This window comes from Hyla sarda, chromosome 10, assembly GCF_029499605.1.
Source record: "Hyla sarda isolate aHylSar1 chromosome 10, aHylSar1.hap1, whole genome shotgun sequence".
NCBI classification, from domain to species: domain Eukaryota; kingdom Metazoa; phylum Chordata; class Amphibia; order Anura; family Hylidae; genus Hyla; species Hyla sarda.
Window position 1 is genome coordinate 18,099,151 of NC_079198.1, and position 16,597 is coordinate 18,115,747.

At 44.9% G+C, this 16,597-nt stretch overlaps 1 protein-coding gene across 1 annotated transcript in view; it reads right to left on the reverse strand.

The window, feature by feature from the left end:
- Positions 1 to 315: 315 nt before the first annotated feature.
- LOC130293609 (carcinoembryonic antigen-related cell adhesion molecule 1-like) overlaps positions 316 to 16,597 on the reverse strand; it is a 31,654-nt gene continuing 15,372 nt past the window's right edge. Inside the window, 6 exon segments of the mRNA XM_056542484.1 lie at positions 316 to 1,868; positions 4,659 to 4,708; positions 7,279 to 7,358; positions 8,610 to 8,714; positions 10,701 to 11,036; positions 13,128 to 13,364. Of these exon segments, the coding sequence (XP_056398459.1) occupies positions 4,664 to 4,708; positions 7,279 to 7,358; positions 8,610 to 8,714; positions 10,701 to 11,036; positions 13,128 to 13,364 (803 nt within the window). The 3' untranslated portion in view covers positions 316 to 1,868; positions 4,659 to 4,663.

Consider the following 16,597-nt stretch of genomic DNA (forward strand, 5'->3'; position numbering starts at 1 on the left):
CGGGGGAGCCACCCCCTTCTTCAGATCAGTGATCTGAAGACACTGATCTGAAGAAGGGGGTGGCTCCCCCGAAACGCGTAATCCTGTCTTGTATCGCTTTTTATTGGTTTTATCCTCATGCAATAAAATCCACAAGTTCGTACTTCACTCTACTCTGGACCTGGTTTATTATACCTTCCTACGGAACCAGCAGCGCCAATTGGAGGTTTTCTTTGCTCTATCACGATTATCCACTTTCTCCAGGAGACGGTTCTACCTCACCTGTAACCTCAGGCTCAGCAGCGGTTCCGGCTATCTTATAACCTCATATGTGGGTTGATATGTAAGTTTAATACTTGCTCCAAGGTGAGCAGCCACTAGCTAAGGGGCCTGCAAGCCCCGCATCTCTCTCACCTTCCCCTTCCCTATACCACCCAAACGGTATCACACAAGGCGCCCACTCTGGTCTCTTGTTTTTCCCCCCATACAGGCCCTTTCTAATTAGGTATCAGGATCAGTGCATGCACGAGAGAAGAAAATCACACTGACACACAGTTCAGTCAAAATGATACTTCCTGTATTTACAACAGTTACAAGGGTTTATATAGACTGTAAAAATGTTACATCATAAATAGCTGTCCTTGTGATTGGTTTCTTCCATCTGAAGGCGTTCCTCATCCAGGATGTGAGTCTTATCATCTCGGGTGTAGCTCTCTCTGGAGGCGCCATCTTATGCACATTGTATCAAGCATGATGGGAGGTGGGAGTGAGCTAGTGAGTGGTCATTTTAGCAAGAATATTCAAAATAGCCATTTTAGCTTATCTCTTACAGCAAAACCGCTAGGATCCTCTTCTGAGGAGAACTATGCTGCTGTGAGCAACTCTGGGGATTCTGCTTGACCTGCAGGTGTAATGCTGCTCAAGGATTATTCCTTCTCCTCTCGTAGTGAGCTGGTGGGCTTTGGGCCTCCTGTTTTTGTCTGCTGTGGACACGCAGCCTTTTGCTGGACATCAGGTTTTTCGCACAACCCCCTATCCTGGATTCTTGGCCTGTCATTCAGTCTTTTCCTTTTCAGTTATTAGAGGCATATAGAGGCAAGAAGTGCATCAGCTTTAGCCTCCAATGCATACAGTCAGGGGTCAAGTCCTGGGAAAAAAAAGTGTGGGAACTCACCCAAAAGTTCCACTCAAGGGCTGGTTCCTGCTAATTGGAACAGTGTTCCTGCTGTGGAAAAAGTGCAGGAACTCAGTTCCCATGCGTTCCTGAGCCCTGCATACAGTACTCCCCTTAACCCCTAGTGGAGACAGGGCGTAAATGTACATCTGGCCACCATGTACTTAGCACACCAGGCGAAAAGCCGGGACCTCACTGCCAATGGCGGAAATCATCAATCACGTTGATGCCTGCTATTTACTTTTTAGATGTCATTATCAATACTGATCACGGCATCCAGAGCAGTTGGGGGCTTAGTTACACTCATCAGACAACCGCAGGGTGATTGTAAGTGTCCGATGAGTGGACAGAGGTACCAAAAATAGAATACAAAGTGATCAAACAGTCACATATATACACAAAAGTAAAAAAATAAGAAAGTTATAGGAGTCAGAAAAGGAAAAGTTTAAACATACTTTTTTGTTTCAAAAGTTTGACCATGGGTATCGTCTTAATCGTATTGATCCACAGAATAAAGAGAACATGTCAGTTTTACCCTAAAGTGCACATAAAACACTACCAAAAACGAAACTCCCCAAAAGTTTAAAACATGCCTTTTCCTTAGGAGATTAAGGGGTTACATAAGTAAATAAATATTTATAACACATTTTTAATCTCCCTGATATATTAAAAGCTGAACAATAAATGCGAAGGATCATGAAAGGTGTTTAGAAAACTACAAGGGAAAAAAACAAAACAAGGGTAAATAAAATTTTAGGATTTTGATTATTAGGTCATTCTGCTAAATTCCCCCATGGGAGCGATAGCTACAAAACATTACACAATTTTTACACAATTACTCCATTATACTGTAGAAGAAGCAGTGTAATTAAGCCCCGTTACACCCCGTTTTGGGGATATGGCAGCCGAATCCAGGGGTAGAATTTGAAAACTGTCCACTGTCGTATCCTCGCTCAACCCCCGCCGCACCCCATTCATTTGAATGAGCCGGATGGAGTCTATTAACCCCTTAAGGACCGGAGGTTTTTCCGTTTTTGCATTTTCGTTTTTTGCTCCTTGCCTTTAAAAAATCATAACTCTTTCAAATTTACACCTAAAAATCCATATGATGGCTTATTTTTTGCGCCACCAATTCTACTTTGTAATGACGTCAGTCATTTTGCCCAAAAATCTATGGTGAAGCGGGAAAAAAAATCATTGTGCGACAAAATTTAAAAAAAAACGCTGTTTTGTAACTTTTGGGGGCTTCCGTTTCTACGTAGTACATTTTTCGGTAAAAATGACACCTGATATGTATTCTGTAGGTCCATACGATTAAAATGATACCCTACTTATATAGGTTTGATTTTGTCGGACTTCTGGAAAAAATCATAACTACATGCAGGAAAATTAATACGTTTAAAATTGTCATCTTCTGACCCCTATAACTTTTTTATTTTTCCGTGTATGGGGCGGTATGAGGGCTCATTTTTTGCGCCGTGATCTGAAGTTTTTAACGGTACCATTTTTGCATTGATAGGACTTATTGATCGCTTTTTATTCATTTTTTCATGATATAAAAAGTGACCAAAAATGCACTATTTTGGACTTTGGAATTTTTTTGCGCGCACGCCATTGACCGTGCGGTTTAATTAACGATATATTTTTATAATTCGGACATTTCCGCACGCGGCGATACCATTTATGTTTATTTTTATTTTTATTTACACTGTGTTTTTTCTTTTATGGGAAAAGGGGGGTGATTCAAACTTTTAATAGGGAAGGGGTTAAATGATGTTTATTCACTTTTTTTTTGCACTTTTTTTTTGCAGTGTTATAGGTCCCATAGGGACCTATAACACTGCACACACTGATCTTTTACATTGATCACTGGTTTCTCATAAGAAACCAGTGATCGATGATTCTGCCGCATGACTGCTCATGCCTGGATCTCAGGCACTGAGCTGTCATTCGGCGATCGGACAGCGAGGAGGCAGGTAGGGGCCCTCCCGCTGTCCTGTAAGCTGTTCGGGATGCCGCGATTTCACCGCGGCTATCCCGAACAGCCCACTGAGCTAGCCGGCATGCTTTCGGTTTCACTTTAGACGCGGCGTTCAACTTTGAACGCCGCGTCTAAAGGGTTAATAGCGCGCGGCACAGCGATCAATGCCGCGCGCTATTAGCCACGGGTCCCGGCCGTTGTTAGAGGCCGGGCCCGACCCGCTATGACGCGGGGCCACGCCGTGGCCCCGCGTTATAGATCGGGAGTGGACACATGACGTTCCAGTACGTCATGTGTCCTTAAGGGGTTAAAGGAGTACTCTGGTGGAAAACATCATTATTATTTCATTATCATTATAATTTTTTTTATGAACTGGTGCCAGAAAGTTAAACAGATTTGTAAATCACTTCTATTAAAAAATCTTTACCCTTCCTGTACTTTTTAGCAGCTTTATGCTATAGAGGAAATTCTGTTATTTTTTAAATTTCTTTTTTGTCTTGTCCACAGTGCTCTCTGCTGACACCTCTGTCCTTGTCAGGAACTGTCCAGAGCAGCATAGGTTTGCTATGGGGATTTCCTCCTGCTCTGGACAGTTCCTGATACAGGCATCAGGTGTCAGCAGAGAGCACTGTGGTCAAGACAAAAAAGAAATAAAAAAAAGAACAGAATTTCCTCTGTAGCATACAGCTGCTAAAAAGTACTGGAAGGGTAAAGATTTTTTAATAGAAGTAATTTAAAAATCTAAGGAAAAAAAAGGGGGGGTACCAAATGCCTCTAGACTAATACCATAAAATGGTACATGATGATGGAATTACAGAAAAAATAAATAAATCGGACTGTGCTTCACTTTAAATGATGTACAAATTTAATATAAAAAATATTACAAATGAGACATAAAATAAATAATGCAAATCTAATACATAAATGCCTCCTACCACAGGGCCCTTGTGGGGAGGTATGATATTTGAATACAAAGCATATATTAAAAATTTTAAAATATAGCATGTGAATTACGTTCTACCGCTATCCCAATATATTGCAAACCGACATAGTGTACTTTTGTGCGGTACACTCCGTTCTCATGTGATTTAGAACAGTTCACAAAGTGATATAATTACCAACTCCTAAGGGTAGTTTTGGCTGGACAATATATTATTTTGTACTAGTATTTTTTGGTGTAAATACTTTCCATTTAGCCTCGATTAATTTATATTGTGAGCTGCACATACCCCAATTTTTTTCGATTTAATTAAAAAATCTGTTTAACTTTCTGGCACCAGTTGACTTATAAAGACCTAAAAAAAATTTTTTTTCTACCAGAGTACCCCTCCGGTCGGCTCATTTTTGGACCTTATCCGGTTTTGTTGCCGAACTGAAACCGCGGCCAGTTTTCCAATTCTTCTGCTGGATCCGGCTTCCATATCCCCAAAACGTGATGTAAATAAGCCCTAAGACAGAAAGATACATAACACTGTAGAACTTGTTCTAATAGGCTTGAGACAGACACTGAGTTAGTGTTATTACCATTGTTATTTTCCAGGTCCTGGCATCACGGTCTGGTATATTGATTCATTCTGTTGAGCGCCAAATATAGAGAAGAGAGAAATGTATAAATCAGATAGGTTATATAGCTTTCTTATCAATAACCATGCCCATAACTTTTATAATAAATGATGCGTTTTACATTTATCAGCTATTTCACTTTAAATGGGTACTCTCTGAAAAAAAAAATATTTTATTTAATAGCTTATTTAAAAATAAAAATGTTTCTAATATGTTTTAATAGAAAAAAAATCACGTTAAATGTGTTTTTTTTTTACATTTGAAAACCTGGCCACTAGGTGTCACCCTATATCCTATATGGCTCAGGATTACTTCCCCCCCCCCCCCCCCTGATGTTTAGCACGTTTGGACCAGCGCTGGCCGGGCAGAGTGGTCTGGAATGCGCGTTCACAGCGCGCTCTCTGCCTGTATAGGAAACAGGCAGAGAGCGAGCACAGCGCTCGTGCACGGGCGGCACGTGGAATTTAAATATTCCGCCCCCCTGCATCTCCCTCTCCTCATTCATTGCAGTGCGCGAGCTGCAGTCTCAGGAGAGAGGAGACGGGCACAAGCAGCATACAGGAAGCCGGGCGGAAGCGAGCCCCGGCTAGGCTTCAGATGATGTCGCGCCTGCCAGGCCCGCACACTTCCTGCCCTCACCAGAGAGCTCAACTCTGAGCTCCTGCAGCACTTCAGAAAAAGGTATTTTTATGGGGTTTTGGGGAAAAATAAAGACAGGGATAGATGTAGTTAGTGTCAGGGACAGAAGGGGAGGGGGAATAGGGAAATTTAATTTACTGATAGCTACTCTTTAAGCATAAAGCACCGTATATACTCGAGTATAAGCCGACCCGAATATAATCCGAGGCACCTAATTTCTCCCCAAAAACCCAGGAAAAGTTATTGACTCGACTATAAGCCTAGGGTGGGAAATACATCATCCCCCCCTGTCATCATCCAGACCCCCGTCATTAACACCCCCATCATAATCACCCTGTCATCATCCCACCCCCCCCTTCATCATCACCGCCTGTCAATCCCTTCATCAGTGGTATTCAACCTGCGGACCTTCAGGTGTTGCAAAACTACAACTCCCAGCATGCCCGGACAGCCATCGGCTGTCCGGGCATGCTGGGAGTTGTAGTTTTGAAACATCTGGAGATCCGCAGGTTGAAGACCACTGCGGCCTTTGTCATCATCCAGACCCCCCTTTAGTTTTCTACTCACCTCCCCTCGGTGTGAAGGAAGGGTGAGCTGGTCTGGGCCATCTATCCTGCAGGAATCATCCTATGGGGAGGGTTAATCATTCCGGCTGTCCATCTTCACCGGGGGGGCCCTCTTCTCCGCTCCGGGCCGGCCCCGGACTAGTGATATTGCCTTGACGATGCACAGGGACATCACGGACGTCTGCTGCGCACGGACGTCCCTGTGCGTCATCGTCAAGGCAACGTCACTAGTTCGGGGCCGGCCCGGAGCGGAGAAGAGGGCCCCCCCGGTGAAGATGGACAGCCGGAACGATTAACCCTCCCCATAGGACGATCCCTGCAGCATAAATGGCCCAGACCAGCTCACCCTTCCTTCCCACCGAGGGGGAGGTGAGTAGAAAACTAAAGGGGGGTCTGGATAATGACGAAGGCCGCAGTGGTCTTCAACCTGCGGACCTCCAGATGTTTCAAAACTACAACTCCCAGCATGCCCGGACAGCCGATGGCTGTCCAGGCATGCTTGGAGTTGTAGTTTTGCAACATCTGGAGGTCCGCAGGATGAAGACCACTGAGAAGGAATTGACAGGCGGAGAGTTCACTCGAGTATAAGCCGAGGGGGGCGTTTTCAGCACGAAAAATCGGTATATACGGTAGTCATGCAGCTCTAGTGGCTTCACCGGGCAGTGTATTGGCCTCAGTTTTATCCGTGCACTGCACATGCCAACATATTCTGCAGTGCTGTAGATCAATCCCTGTCAGTACGGGAGCTGTAATATTCCCATCTAGTGATAAGTGAAAATAATAAAATTCATATTGCATCTGTACCTGGCCCAGTGAATCCGAATGCAGCAGGGAGGCCTACGGCGTATTCTTTGCTACTCAGTAAGTACAGCAGCAGGGACTCCTGTCTGTGCTACAGTACTGATTCCCCTAAAATCACAACAAAAATTCAAATTTGGGCAAACCCAAATTTTTTTGCGAAATTTTAGTACGATCCTTTCACTCACTAGGGCCAAATTAAAAAAAATTCCGATTAATCTGTATTAGTATCGTTTGGTGGAAGAAAATCAGAGCCCCCCGAGGAGACTGTAACCTGGTTAGAACCTAGAGAATTCATGAAGATGTGGTCCATGGTTGGATTTAAAAGGGGTAATCTGCCCCTAGACATCTTATCCCCTATCGAAATTCAGCGCACTAACCAGTGGATCTGAAACCCATACTACCTGCAAGCGCACACGATGAAGCCAATGCAGACAACATGAAAATAGCGCAAAATTAGATACCTTCGGCGTTAGTCAATGTGGGAAAAAAAAAACAGCGGGTGCAATTTTTTAGGTGTACGCCAGTTGACAAATATCTCCCATCCCATCTATATTTTCTGTGTTGTAAATTCTTACCTGTGTTCCTGGAAGTATAGATTCATAAGTGTCTATTGGTGGAGAATGTGCATCATCATATACAATTTCTGTGGTCTTTCCTTTATAAATTAATAAAGAAAAAAAAATTACAAAAATGTTTTATTTTAATTTTAATAGCAATTACCTTTTGCATCTTTCTTTCTTTCTATTAGCAATGGAATACTTTAAAGGGGTACTCCACTGCTCAGCGTTTGGAACAAACTGTTCCGAACGCTGGAGCCGGTGTGAGGTGGTTTTTTGCGCCCCCGTAGATCCATGCGTCCGCTCCTCCCCCAGCTCTCCGAACATTTCCGAAGCTAGAACTGGGGGAGGGCAGAGCAAGGGGAGGGAGGAGGTTCACGCCCCCTCCCTCATCTCCCCTCCCTGAGCTCGGCTGGACGCAGATCTCTTTGGCACGCCCCCTCCCTGAGGACATAGATCGCCACGGCAGGTCCCCTCCCTCATCTCCCCTCCCTGAGGACGTAAATCTCCACGGCAGGTCCCCTCCCTCATCTCCCCGAGCTGAGGACATAGATCTCCACGGCAGGTCCCCTCCCTCATCTCCCCCAGCAGATCTCCACGGCAGGTCCCCTCCCTCATCTCCCCGAGCTGAGGACGTAGAGCAGTGCTCCCAATGAGCTCTATGTGTAAAGGGGGACATACTGTATGGGCGAAAGGGGGACATACTGTGGAGATCTACGTCCTCAGGGAGGGGAGATAAGAGAGGGGACGTGTACTTCTCCCCGTAGAGATCTGCGTGCAGCCGAGCTCAGGGAGGGGAGATTAGGGAGGGGGCGTGAACCTCCTCCCTCCCCTTGCTCTGCCCTCCCCCAGTTCTAGCTTCGGAAATGTTCGGAGAGCTGGGGGAGGAGCGGACGCATGGATCTACGGGGCGCAAATTTCCACCTCACACCGGGACCAAGAGCTCGTGACGTCATAGCCCCGCCCCTCGTGATGTCACACCCGGACCCCTCAATGCAAGTCTATGGGAGGGGGCGTGACAGCCGTCACGCCCCCTTCCATAGACTTGCATTGAGTGGCGGGGCATGACGTCATGAGGGGGCGGGGCTATGACATCATGAGCTCTTGGCACCGACTCGAGTGCTCGGAACAGTTTGTTCCAAACACTGAGCAGCGGAGTACCCCTTTAACAGTGATTATAGACTGGAGGAAATCTGACGTGGGGCTAAATCAACATACACATGTATGTGATGCATTTACTTTTTTACAATGATATTTTGTGGTTCTTTAGATACATGAACACATATCCATGCATTCCCCAGTTATTCCCATTATAGTGAGCTCTCCCCATATAATTTTGGAGTACATACCTTTCCTTAATATGAGGAACACACTGATTCCGATTATAACGACACCAGCGAGGGCTCCTATAACAATACCGGCTATCTGGCCACCATTCAGTCCATTACGGGAACCTACTAGGAAATAAAGTATATGAGTGAAACAGTCTTATTACAGTAAGGGTCCGTTCACACCCCCGTTTTTTTTATTCCCGTTTCGGTTAAGTTCTTGCAGGCTGTAAACGGATTAAAAACTGTTTTAAATAAATCCCATTCATGTCAATGGGATTTTTTTTTTACAATCCGTTTCCATCCGTTTGTACCCGTCTGCACTCGTTTCCGTTTTTTTTGACGGCAGAAAAAAAGGCACCTGCAGTATTTTTTCATCCATCAAAAAAAAAACTAAGAAAAAACAGATACAGTAAATTTAACATCGAAGTCTATGGAAAACAGATGAGCCTTTAATGTCATCCGTTTGCATCGTTTTTTTCAATCCGTTTTTTTTATCCGTTTTTACTTCTGAGCATGCTCAGAACAAAAATGTTTTTTTATATTTTTTGGTTTATTAACTGAACAATAACGGATCCAAACGGATAACATCCGTTTGCATCCGTCATTGTCCTTTTTTTTTTTTTTTTAAAGTCCATTTTTATTTTTATTTTTCATGGGAGAAGAACGAGACGGGCCGTGTGAACGCAATCTAAAAGGGAAATTAAAAATACAATTTTTTCAGGAATTATTTTCTAATTTAAGCAAATATAGCAGCTGTATGACAATGGAGGCCGCCCAGATAGAGCACAGATAGGGTTGCCACCTTTCTTGCCCCAAAATACCTGCCATGCTAATTTGCATAATTCATTATATATGCGTGACATCACAATAATCCCCCCCCCCCCCCGTCCCCTTGTGCCATACCTATTTAACCTTCTCTCAGCGCCGGCAGGCGGAACTGATGAGGGATGACCTCCTGCGCGGCTCCTCGGTGCAACATCAAGGGCGTGCCTCGTCAGTCCCTGCAGCTACCGCCGCGGCACACTGTTTTAAAGTGGCCGCTTCTCCGGCTACTTGTTATGCAGCACGGGTTGCGACCTTACAACAGCGAGCTGCTGCAGGCAGGGCCAGGACAACAGGGCTAAGGGTGCATCATTTGATTCTGTCCACAGTGACCGGGGGCTCATTCCTAAAAAATACTGGCCTTTACATGGCCGGTATTTTTTGTACAAAAATTACCGGCAGAGGCATTAAAATACTGGTTGTAGCGGTAAAATACGGGCCGGGTGGCAGCCCTAAGCATAGATGGGATAATGGGGAGTAGGCCTGTGGGATTGCTGAGGCTTAAAGTCCTTATACAAGTCATGGTCTATGTCTCTCTGGTCACTGTGGCTCCATGGCTTTCAAAGGGACTATTCACAGTCTATAGGCTGGTACATTGAAATGGGGGTAATACTAGAAATAATTTTATTTGCAGTTCCCCCAGGGCACACCTTGTGTAAGTGTCCTGACTGTTGTGTTTTGGATTACGCTTAAAGGGGTACTCAACTGGCCAGCGTCCGGAACAATAAGTTCGTAACGCTGTGCTCGCGCTGCGTGGTTCGGCCACGTCCCCTCGTGATGTCACGTCCCACCCCCTCAATGCAAGTCTATGGGAGGGGTGTGGCAGCCGCCACACCCCTCCTATAGACTTGCATTGAGGGGGTGGGGCGTGACATCACGAGGGGGCATGGCATAACCCCACAGCGCGAGCACAGTGTTTGGAACTAATTGTTCCAAACGCTGGCAAGTGGAGTACCCCTCTAACGATCATGTCCTCAGAGGGAGGCTAATAGGAGATTATTTATAGGTTATTTATATGCTCCCAGGGATTCCAGTTCTGGCATACCGGCTGATATTAGTTAAAAGGCAGTGCGGCCTGACGAAGCACCAAGTGGCATAATATGGTCCATGGCCAGTGTCTGAACTCCCCCGGTACCATCAGCCGCCCCCCCCCCCCCCCGCTCCGGTCTGAAGAGGACTTTCGCACTGTCATTGGAACTTCAGCTTAGCGGGTGAGTGCTCCGTTACATATTCTGTACTCATTTATAAAAGTCAATATTGTTGAATAGTTGATTGACCATGACTTACCACAATTTTTTGTCACTTCAACATTGAAGAGGAAGGTTGTGTTTCCAATGAAATTTCTGGCTATACAGTAATATGTTCCAGAATCAGATGCAGACAACTCGTAGATCTTGAGAGTTGACGCATAGTCCGTTGAGTTCACACTGAAATTACCACCAGTTTGAATGGAACTATTGTCTGCATCATAGAACCAGGAGAACTGAGCAGGAAGGACCTGAGATGAGGAGGAGACGACCCTGGACTGGGCTTCTGATGCTAAATTTACTGTCAGGGTAACTGTATCGCCTTCTGTAGATGAAGTTCTTGAACTATTTCCATGGTCAGAATAATTTGGAGGCTCTAATGGAAGAAAGTAGAGTAAGTGCAGAATACTTGGCCCCTACAGATCAGTTTCTTCTTTTCAAGACAAATAAATGGAAGCTGATAGGTCCTGTCCTTTTTAATGCACTCATTTGGGACATTGTAAGCACTTTTTTGCAGATGATACTAAATAATGTAAAGTTAACACAAAAGAAAGTACAGTGGTCCCTCAAGTTACAATAGCAATTGGTTCCAGTACAACCATTGTATGTTGAGACAATAACTCTATGGAAATTGGTTCTGAAGCCCTAAAAATGTCATCCAAAAATAGGAAAAAGTGAGGATTAAAGAAAAATAAGTGAGATAACTAATATAAATCAGGGTCCTGTACAGTACACACAGTGTCCTAAAAAAGTTATGGAGCCGCCCTCACCTGGTGTCCAAAGGAGCAGCTAACCCTGGCACAGTTTAAGAGTAGTACAGAACATGTAATACCTCCCTGTACTGTAGGGGGCGCTACCAGACACCAGTCAGTGCATGCACTTCTGTATAACCGGGGATTTACCAGTGAAATGCCTATTCTGGTTGGTCAGTTCTTCCAGCCATTGATGTAGTATTGTATGTTGAGTTTGGTTTCAAGTTACAATGGTCCAGAAATGACTTGGAAATATTGTAACCAGAGGCCAATGTTAGTTGAGGGACCTCTGTATTATTTCACACATTAATACATTTGAGGATTGTGCAGAGACATGAAACAAAAGTTTAACACTGATATGTGTGGCATTATGCAGTTAGGAAGGTAAAATTCATGTCACCAGTACATACAGTACTAAGTGAGAAAACAATGATATTGAAAAATAATTGAGTATGTTAGTCAATAGTAATTGTAGTATCCAGTGCCAGGCAGCTACTGCCAAGACAGATAAGATCATGTCAGAGTATCCTAACAAGGGTGCCTCTCGCTGTTCCAGAACTACAACTCCTAACATGCCTAGATAGCCAAAGGCTGCCATATTTATGTCACTTACATGTCTTTACTCTCACGGCTTCTGGATGTTGTGATGCAGTGGCGCCTGCACTCCTAATGTAGGCGCCACTGGCTAATGAAGACTTTTAAATAATTATCACAGGGAAGGTCAGCTCAGGCAGTGAATATCGAGAAGACAGGGGAGCTGGGTGAGCTGGCTCCCCTCCTCTATTGTACACAGCACCGCAATAGCAATAGAGTAAACGGCCATAATTCTGTACTTACTAATCCAATTAAAGTAAGTGACCACATTTTTTGGAAACCTGCAATTGCAGTTTTTGAGCCAAAGCCAGAAGTGGATTCAAAAGGAGTGGTAAATATAAGGGAAGGACTTATACTTCTCCTTCCTGCTTGATCCACTTCTGACTTTGGCTCAAAAACTGCAATGGCAGATTTCCAAAGATGCCAGAAAAATACTGTGTGGAACCGTAGCCTATCCCTTTATAGTGGGTTTTGTCCTGGTGAACAGGCTGTCAGTTTCCCTTTTAGGGCAGAGTCACACAGGGCACATCTAAAGCATATTTCACACTGCAGATGTGCTGACGGAGGAACTGCAGAGCAAGCTCCTGGCTGTGGCTTCTCATAGTGGCAGATTTCCCACTGTAGAAATCCGCTGCTATGAGCGGACACACAGAGTTACCCATCTGCATCCAAAAGCTCGCTCTGCAATCCCTCTGTGACTGGCGTCGGCGTATCCGCAGCATGAAATATGCTTTGGATGCGCCCTGTGTGACTCTGCCCTAAAACTGCAGGATAAGGCTGGCAAGCTACATTCCCTTGTCCGGTGCCCTCCGGCCAACCATCCATCCGGCATCAAAATTGAGACGCTGGATGATTGTGAACTGTCCCATTCAAATGAATGGGATCAGTTCTAGCATCAGTTTCCCTCAGGTGCACGCCAAAGGGAAACTGTGCTGGACGCCTGATGTATGTAAAACCAGCCTTACTAGTGCGGGAACACCAAGTACAGTAGGTGGGGATAACGTTGCGGGTTTAGATCAGGATTGCACATTCCTACCCCAACTCTGATAAGGGGTGTATTCACACACGGGATCCGCTATGGTTTTGAGGTGGTGGATCCACAATTCCGTGACTATACCTACCAAATAACAACACACAGCTTTGGGTTCTTCCCAACTGATCACCATTACAGGTGAGATTACTCCCATGGATGTTCCTAGAAGTTACATTTCTCAACACTTCATCGGTGCCTGTATTTTCTGTATCATTAAATCTCAGGGTCACATTAGCTGCAGGTTTTCCTCCCGGCCAGGAGCAGCCGAGCTGTATTGTCTGATTTACGGGTTGTGCAGAACAGAGAATATCTCCATCAGGAAACCCTATATAGGGAATTAACATACATTACGAATAGAATAGACTGAAATGTCATTTCGTAAGTAGACTATACAGGTAAAGCAAGCCTTAGCTGGAACCCTAGTGTGCAGATCACAACAGTCAATGTAGAGAGGAAGAGATTAAAGGGATTATCCAGAAACAGAAAGACAGAGCTATTATCTTCCAAAAACAGCACCACACCTGTTCTCAGGTTGTGTGTGGTACTACAACTTGGCTGCATTCACTTCAATGGTACTGAGCTGCAATGCCAAGCACAGCCTGAGGACAAAAATTGAGATGTTTTTTGGAAGAAATCCTCTCTGTTTATATAATTCTGTAAAACCCCTTTTAAGGGGTACTCCACTGCTAGGCATCTTATCCCCTATCTAAAGGATAGGGGATATGATGTCTGATCGCGGTCTCCCACAGCACCTGGCGTTCCTGGGTTCCTGTGGCAGTGGTCGCGACGTCCCGGCGACGCCCTCTAGGGTTGTCACGCCCCGCCCTCTCCATTCATGTCTACGGGAGGGGGCGTGTCTCCGACACGCCCCCTCCCATAGACATGAATGAAGAGGGCGTGGTGTGACATCACAAGAGGGCGTGGCCATGACATCACGATCACAAAATGGAGCACAGGAGTACCCCTTTAACACAAATACCCAAATTGGGCACAAATACCCAATTTCCTAAATAGCTAAGCAGAGATAAAGAAAGGTCAGTCCTCTAGGAAAATCACCAAATTGCATAAAAGACATAACTGTAATGGTGTTTAAAATATAATTTCTGATGTATTTTGTATGCAAGTGTCACTAAGTAAATAATAGAGAACAGCTTATATTTCCTCTATCTTTGTTCTCTAGAACATGTGCATACTTAAAGGGGGTACTTCCCTGGAAAACATTAATTAACTGGTGCCAGAAATGTAAACAGATCTGTAAATTACTTCTATTTAAAAATCTTAATCCTTCCAGTACTTATCAGCGGCTATATGCTCCACAGGAAGTTCTTTTCTTTTTGAATATCCTTTCTGTCTGACCACAGTGCTCTCTGCTGACATCTCGGTCCATTTAAGGAACTATCCGGAGCAGGAGAGGGTTTGCTATGGGGAATTGCTCCTGTTCTGGATAGTTCCTAAAATGGACAGAGGTGTCAGCAGAGAGCTCTGTGGTCAGACAGAAAGGATATTTAAAAAGAAAAGAACTTCCTGTGGAGCATATACCAGCTGATAAGTACTGGAAGGATTAAGATTTTTAAATAGAAGTAATTTACAAATCTGTTTAACTTTTCTGGCACCAGTTGATTACATTTTTTGTTCCAGTGGAGTACCCCTTTAATAAATCAGGAATAATATTTTAAACACCATTACAGGTACGTGTTTTAAACAGTTTAGTGTTAGAATACTAACCTATCCTATTTTCAGGAGAGCAGGACAATATCGTTTATTGCTTTACACCTATCTGAGTTTAACATTTACTGTACTTGTCAACTTCTGGCCTTATCTTGATCTCTGGCTTGTTAGGATAAGTTTCTTTACAAGACACAATACATTGTTGTGTTGAATTAACACTCACACTTGAGATAACAATTGCCAGGCCAGAATTGGACATAAAAGGGGGTTTACAGTGCAAGAAACAACCCATATACTGTGTCATAAAAGGATAATAAAGCAACTTACTAATATAATGTTACTAGCCATAGCGCACACATCTCTCCATGAGTTGAGTTCTTGACTGAGTTTTCTACCTTGCAGCTGTGATATCAGGTAACACTCAGAGGTCTCCCCTCCCTTCCAGTTTGTTCGAGACAAAACCATTGATTTAAAGAGGGGAGCTTATATTACTGCTCATTAGATGTTAAAGGGGTACTCCGGCGCTAAGACATCTAATCCCCTATCCAAAGGATAGGGGATAAGATGCCTGATTGCAGGGGTCCCGCTGCTGGGGACCCCCATGATCTTGCATGCAGCACCCCGTTACAATCCGTCCCTGGAGCATGTTCACTCCGGGTCTGATGACTGGTGAACACGGGGCCGGAGCATTGTGACGTCACAGCCCTGCCCCAGTGTGACGTCACTCTCCGTCCCCGCAATGCAAGCCTGTCGGAGGGGGGTGTAACAGGACAGTCTTACTGATTTCTTAAAAAAAAGGCTTCCTCTTGCAGTAATATGAGCTCCTTTCTTCACATCACTGGTCTAGTCCTAAGGAGATAGGAGGGAAGGGAGGCAGAGTGACGGGAGCACTGCTACAAGCCAGACAGCTGTTTATATGAAAGATCTGTGCAATAATGCTAATAAGATTATCTTAGTAGGTTTCTTCATGATACTTTTTAACACCATACACAGGTTCTATTTTATCTGGACAACCCATGTAATAGCAGCCCTGGCTCACAAACCCTACCAGCCCACATACAATATTGCACGCCCACCCAGCAAATCTCACTTTCTTTTCCACTGCCTTAAACTTTTTATATAATGCAGATAATACCATTATATGTATATTTGTAATATACATTGGTTCAAAATGTGTATATTTTGTCCCTGCAGCTATTGCCTGTGTATCTCTGTGAAGAGGCCAAATACAGGAAGTGTGGGGGAACAAGCAGGGCTCTGTACACTGAGGACAAGAAGGGCTCTGTACAGTGAGGACAAGCGGGGCTCTGTACACTGAGGACAAGCAGGGCTCTGTACACTGAGGACAAGCAGGGCTCTGTACACTGAGGACAAGCAGGGCACTGTACACTGAGGACAAGCAGGTCTCTGTACACTGAGGATAAGCAGGGCTCAGTACACCGAGGACAAGCAGTGTTCTGTACACAGAGGACAAGCAGGGCTCAGTACACCGAGGACAAGCAGGGCTCAGTACACCGAGGACAAGCAGGGCTCTGTACACCGAGGACAAGCAGGTCTCTGTACACCGAGGACAAGCAGGGCTCTGTACACCGAGGACAAGCAGGGCTCAGTACACCGAGGACAAGCAGGGCTCAGTACACCGAGGACAAGCAGGGCTCAGTACACCGAGGACAAGCAGGGCTCAGTACACCGAGGACAAGTAGGGCTCTGTACACCGAGGAGAAGCAGGGCTCAGTACATCGAGGACAAGCAGGGCTCTGTACACTGAGGACAAGTGGGGCTCTGTACACTGAGGACAAGCAGGGCTTTGTACACTGAGGACAAGTAGGGCTCTGTAGACTGAGGACAAGCAGGTCTCTGTACACAAGCAGGGCTTTGTACACTGAGGAC